Source organism: Beauveria bassiana, assembly GCF_000280675.1.
Source record: "Beauveria bassiana ARSEF 2860 unplaced genomic scaffold BBA_S00140, whole genome shotgun sequence".
Lineage (NCBI taxonomy): Eukaryota > Fungi > Ascomycota > Sordariomycetes > Hypocreales > Cordycipitaceae > Beauveria > Beauveria bassiana.
In genome coordinates this window covers 1-6,650 of record NW_007930975.1, presented here as the reverse complement: position 1 = coordinate 6,650, position 6,650 = coordinate 1, and the positions used below count along the sequence as shown (strand labels likewise).

At 42.8% G+C, this 6,650-nt stretch overlaps 2 protein-coding genes across 2 annotated transcripts; both read left to right on the top strand.

The window, feature by feature from the left end:
• Positions 1–904: 904 nt before the first annotated feature.
• Positions 905–3,126, top strand: BBA_10340 (DNA repair protein, SNF2 family; the record flags this gene model as incomplete). The annotated part of the gene is made up of 2 exons (XM_008605437.1): positions 905–917; positions 974–3,126. The coding sequence occupies 2 exons, from the start codon at positions 905–907 to the stop codon at positions 3,124–3,126; spliced, it is 2,166 nt and encodes a 721-aa protein (XP_008603659.1).
• Positions 3,127–4,196: 1,070 nt separating this feature from the next.
• Positions 4,197–5,413, top strand: BBA_10339 (sds23/moc1; the record flags this gene model as incomplete). The annotated part of the gene is made up of 3 exons (XM_008605436.1): positions 4,197–4,216; positions 4,534–4,540; positions 4,736–5,413. The coding sequence occupies 3 exons, from the start codon at positions 4,197–4,199 to the stop codon at positions 5,411–5,413; spliced, it is 705 nt and encodes a 234-aa protein (XP_008603658.1).
• Between the last annotated feature and the right edge of the window lie 1,237 nt (positions 5,414–6,650).

Here is a 6,650-nt window from a genome sequence, read left to right as displayed (position 1 = left end):
ATTAAATAAAAATTATAATATTAAAACTAATCTCTTTTATTAAAATCTATAAAATAATAAAACCTAAAACCTTTATATAGAAAAATAAAACTTTAATTTATAACTATTATATTTAATAGTATATTTATAATTAATATAAAATTTAATAATCATTATAATTTAATAATAGTTTTAATTTTAATTTTATAAAGTTTATTTAGTTTTAAAGAAAAAAAATTTATAAAAAAAGTATATTAAAAAACTAAAAAAAGTAATTATAATATAATAAATAGTTTAAGAAAAGATATTATAAAAGAAAATATAAGATTAGATTAAGTACTTATTATAATATATTAAAACTATTATTAAGTTAGAGGGTAATAATAAGTATAAAGAAGGTAGGGAAAAGAAATAAAGTAATAAAGATAATAGCTAGGAGTCTACTTAGATCCCTGCCTTAAAATTAATAATTATTACCTTTTTAATTTTGTGGCGTTGACTCCCTATAGGACAGCACTTTTTGATTCTTCCTCCGTACCTGTTTATAGTTTATTATTTCTGACTCCCGTCAGCTGACAGCGTGACACGGGCCGACCCACGGAGGCTGGCGCGCTACACGTCCACGTACATACTAATTACCAGGCTTGTAGCTTGGCACAAAGAGGCAGAGAACGGTCACCCCGAATTATTGCTAAATATGTGCGTTGGCCTTGTTTTTCCTCGCAAATAACTACTAATACCACACGCAGGGATACTTCCACAACAAAAGATGTAGCTTCCTCGACGCGGTACCAGCGTAAGCATGGCGTTGGCCAGCTACATAAGCCGTTCAAATGCCCAGGATCAGCTTCTCACTCCGCAGCAACAGAGAGGCCATCCCGAAAACGAAAAAGAGTTGACTATAGAGGCTCCAATGGAAACAACGATGACCACAGACCGTATACAAATGAGGCCAGACTGGCACTAGCAACGCGGGATGCTAATCGGTTCCCAGTCTTTCAAGCCAAGGACAAATTAGCAGTATTTCGCAAAGCCTTTTCCTTACCCCTGAAGGATAAATCTAGCGCTCATTATAGTTCAAGCAGGCCTCCGCCAACCTTGGGCCTGAGACGAGGGGCCGTGTTTGTCGCGAAGCCTCTACATGACCCAAGCGGAGAGTTCGCGATTGTACTCTACGACCCAACTATCGATGACAAGCCGAAAGCCGTTGAACAACCCGCCCCAGTCGATGAAAATGAACAGCAAGAAAATATCCGACAACTTGACTCTCCTCTCGTGCATAAAAGCTTGACCGAGATATTGGGGATTAAGAAAACGGTTGAGAAGGAACATCCACGTGTTCCAGTTGTTCTTGATCCCAGACTAACCAAAATTCTGCGTCCTCATCAAGTTGAGGGTGTGAAGTTCATGTATCGATGCGTTTCCGGTCTCATTGATACGAAGGCGAACGGGTGCATCATGGCAGACGAGATGGGTCTTGGGAAGACTCTGCAGTGTATTACACTCTTATGGACATTGCTGAAGCAATCACCTGACGCTGGAAAACCAACGATTCAAAAAGCTATCGTTGTCTGCCCTGCGAGCTTGGTGAAGAACTGGGCCAACGAGTTGATAAAGTGGCTCGGTGCTAATGCCATCACTCCATTTGCGATCGATGGGAAAGCTTCGAAGGAAGAACTGACGCGTCAACTCCGACAGTGGGCTATTGCTTCCGGAAGGTCTGTCACACGACCTGTGATTATTGTATCCTACGAAACATTGCGACTGAACGTGGAAGAACTCAAGCATACGAAAATTGGTCTGCTATTCTGTGACGAGGGCCACCGCCTTAAGAACGGAGATAGCAACACATTCAACGCGTTGAACAATCTTAACGTGTCGAGACGCGTCATTCTGACTGGAACCCCTATCCAGAACGACCTCACGGAATATTTCTCTTTGACTAGTTTTGCAAATCCGGAGCTACTCGGTTCTCGGCTTGAGTTTCGAAAACGCTTCGAGATCCCTATTCTCAGAGGCCGCGATGCAGATGCTTCGGAAGAAGACAAACAGCGTGGCGATGCATGTACGACGGAGTTACTTGGAATTGTCAACAAGTTCCTCATTCGCAGAACGAACGATATTCTATCCAAATATTTGCCTGTCAAGTACGAGCATGTTGTCTTCTGCAATCTTGCGCCATTTCAACTGGATCTGTACAATTATTTCATCACCAGTCCCGATATTCAAGCTCTGTTGCGCGGGAAGGGAAGCCAGCCTTTGAAAGCGATCAACATCCTGAAGAAGCTTTGTAATCATCCAGATCTTCTTGTTCTGGATGAAGACTTGCCTGGCTCTGAATACTGTTTTCCTTCAGATTACATTCCTAAAGAAGCCCGAGGGCGAGACCGCGAAGTCAAGCCATGGTATTCCGGGAAAATGCAAGTATTGGACCGCATGTTGGCTCGCATACGTCAAGATACAAATGACAAAATTGTTCTCATAAGCAACTACACATCGACACTGGACTTATTCGAGAAACTCTGTCGATCACGTCAATACGGATGTTTACGCCTGGATGGCACGATGAACGTTAACAAACGTCAGAAACTTGTGGACCGCTTCAATGACCCTGAGGGCGATGAGTTCGTCTTTTTATTGAGCAGTAAGGCAGGGGGCTGTGGTATCAATCTGATTGGTGCAAATCGACTCATTCTCTTCGATCCGGACTGGAATCCAGCCGCGGATCAACAAGCTCTGGCACGTGTGTGGCGTGACGGTCAGAAAAAGGATTGCTTTGTCTATCGCTTTATCGCTACAGGTACTATCGAGGAGAAAATCTTCCAGCGCCAGTCGCACAAACAGAGCCTTTCGTCATGTGTGGTGGATTCTGCGGAAGATGTTGAGCGGCATTTCTCTCGAGATAGCCTCAGAGAGCTATTTCAGTACCGTTCCGACACAAGAAGCGATACACACGACACATTCAGGTGCAAGAGATGCCGGCCAGACGGTACCCAATATATAAAAGCTCCTGCACTTCTATACGGCGACACGAGCACTTGGAATCATTTCACAAACGATGGTTTGAAGCCTATCCAAGATTTGTTATTGAGGCAGGAGTACGGGGAGCACGATGTGTCTGCTGTGTTTCAGTATATTTCTCACTAGGCGAATGCTCGTATAAGAATGGATATGCTGCATTCGCTCGCACGTCGCCATAATCGGTCTGAGTCATTACCTCTGTTTTGGTACCGGAAATCGCAGGTCTAGGGCTGGTGTGGTCTGCTATTGCTACAACAATGACAATATTCAGACTTTTTATTATCTACTCTGTGGTTCCAATATCTCTAAACTGTTGCGATTACTGGTTTCGACCTTCACTCAGCAATCGTGACGGCATCCGGTGCATCGTGCTTTGCCGACACTTGATACACTAGCCAAGTTCGAATTTGATTGTCGTCGTACTTGTCTCAGGCCGGGAGGATTATATATAGATAAACTCGGACACCAACATTATGACCATATCACAACGAGACACCGAAACGACCATACACCAATTGCTCGTTGCCCCCCTGCAATAGGATGCATACCTGTCCGTGGAGTATTGTATAGATCTATGTGGCGGTGTTTCGATACAATCAATCGATGTCTGGGCCTATTTTACAGAAGCCCATGATCGATGTTACGTACTGTGTTGAATATATCGCAACCGGGCCAATCTTCGTGGACCACGACGTTTCCCGGTTAAAAAACCAGATATTGTTACATTGCTCGGGTATACGGAAGGGCTAGAGAAAATCGGTAACCCAAGTGCTATTGATATAAACCATACAAGTCCCCTTCTCGGTATCGAAAGTGCCCTCATTTCGGCACCATCATTGACGTCTTCAAAGCCAAGCTCATAATGCAGTTCAAGACTATCTTGTTCCTATTCCTCGCCACTACAGTGATAGCGCAATTCTACACGAATGGACCGGCAGAGTTCGCGACGCCGTGCGTTGAGCAGAGCGTCCCGGCGTCCAGCTGTTCATCCCAGACCGATTTCAAATGTCTTTGCGGGTAAATCACTTCGACGCATTAGCATACGTGATTGCGCAGAAGATCAACAAGCAAAATGATTCATGTACGAACCAATGGACAGCTTAAAGAAGTTCATCGCTGTTATGACTGGCTGTGTGACCAGCGAATGCAGTAGTGACGACCTGTAAGCACCCCTACTTCGTTTGTCTTCATTCACAATGCCTACACGGAACGACATGTATGTGTTCATTTGGCTGACTAGAATTATGTAGCATGACTGCTTATAAGTGAGCCTCGGAAAAATGCTCCTCGGTTGGAGAGCCGCTGTAGTCCATTCCAAACAATCATATCTGCCTTGTCTCCTCGGCAGAAGTTCGACGACCCCAGCCCGACCAGAAATGAAACATCGTCTACTCAATCTATCACCCCTTACCTCATACAAACACTTATGATCCCCTGGAGCGGTAGCACAAATGCCTATATTTGCTGTTGAAGAGTTGGTGGTCTTAGTATGATCACCACTTGTGCGCTCTGTGTATACTTTTCCGTCTATAGTGCATATGTGTGAAGCTTGTGGTGATTCAGGGCCTGAAGACGATGTCTATCCTACGAAACGTGTAATATTTTTCCTCTTCTCTCTGCTGAGTACTTGGCTAACTATAGCCTTGGTGGCAACTCGTTTGGGTTTCTCGTCTAGGTGATACGTGAACACGATGTTTATTGCTGTGTTTCAGACCTGACACTTGTGTTGAAATAGAGTGTTTGTGCGGCTTATGCGGTCTGGCACTCTGTCGACGCACCGGTAGTTCCTTGCATGCTCAAAGGGATTGCCATTGTACGACATGTTTGCTGGTTGTCTATGACGACCGCACATACAAGGTCAAAAGACGGCAATACAAGTAGACGCATACAGCAGACAAACTCGAGCACGCAAGTAAGAGCCAGAGTAAATGATCCAACGCATCGCCGATCAAAGCGAACACGCGATAGCTGCGATCGTCGAACGCAAAAGTACAGGGTAGGTGTATGGGCCATAATTGAGCTGGTCGGCCTTCCACCAAGTGCCACATTCGAGTGGACCAAAAATTCTTCACATTTACAACAGCACCAGCTTCACAGCGAGCCCAGACCGAAATTTACACCAATAGAAGTGTCGCTCCAGGAGTCATCCAAAGTATATGCACAAATGTCAGAGAAGAATATCGAACTCGGATTTTCATCTGGTTACCTCCAGCGGCTCACACAGGAGTTGTCGGAGGATCTGGACAAAGTCCGTAACGCGGATGATTTCAAGGCCGAGTCTGTACCGTTTTTGGTTCATGCACTGGCGCAGGGTAGCCTTCAATTCTCCAAGAATGATAAGAAGCGAATAGTGCAGGCCATGGAAGAGCAGATAGAGGATGAGCAGACAAAGGATAAGCAAACAAAGCGATGAGACAAACAAAACCGCTGGCCACCCGACCGCAACGATTTTGCCGGGCAAGCAGATCATACAATTTCGGGGCAAGGCATGGTGCCTAATGGCCGCGCTTGTCATAGTTACGATGGCCATTCGCAGAAAACAACCCCCATAGGCTGCGTCTAGACCTAGGACTGACGCAGCTCAAACTGGACACAAGGGGCTTCACCAAAGGTCAAGAGAGACACAAGCAAGTGTGCATGCAAAACATGCCTTGTACACACGCGTGTAAATTATACAAAACACCATAAAAACCTGAGCGGATGAAATTGAGATATACAGACGAGAATACGAGAACACTGCTTGCTAGCGAAACTAAATGGCTGGAGTTGTACGACTGGCGGTTCAGAAGCGGGCTGATTCGGAGGGAATAGAGTATAATGCAATGAGTGGATGCGTTAGGGCAACTAAACAGTCGAAGACCACGAAAACCAGATGTATTGAGTTTATTGCCATTGAGGTACTATTCGCTATAATAGTTCATACTAAGTATAACATTGACCTGTTTAAACAGCGGCTTAAGGGGGGAAAGTCGAGCGCAAAGAAGCGCCAAAAATCCAATCTAATCTAAGAAAGTACAGATGGAACAAACGAGTGGTCGATATATTGAACCTCTACATAAAGATGTTACGCCATTCGAAGCAAGCTCATTGCGAACAGCCTAGCATTGATCGCAATAACGGCGATTTTACTCCGTACAAGCTCTGAGTATACTAAGTATGCTAGGTAAGTATTATATGCTAGGCTAGTACCGAATTTAAGGCTATTCCTAAATAAGCAACTAGTAAGGCTATTAATAAGGGGTTAAATCTTATATATATTCTATTAGCCTTAATAATAGCTAATATTAAAGCTAATATTAAAGCTATTAATTTCTTTAAAAATTTCTATAAAAGAGTCTCCTAAGCTTATATTATATATATATAAAGCTGGTTATACGAAGACTTATATGCTAGTACTAATAGTTTTAAATGTAGTCCTTTATCTAATTTTAATATAACTTAATTAAGTTAAAGTTAGTATTAAAGACTAGCTAATATAGAAACTTAGATCTTTTTTTAAAAAGTCTTAGTAAATATCTTTTAATATAAATATAATAATATTATCTTATATTAATATAGTTAATAAATAAGTAAACTAGATAAGTAAGTAAGTTACTTTATTAAGTTTTATTATTTTCTATTTTAATATATATATTACTTAATAACTATTT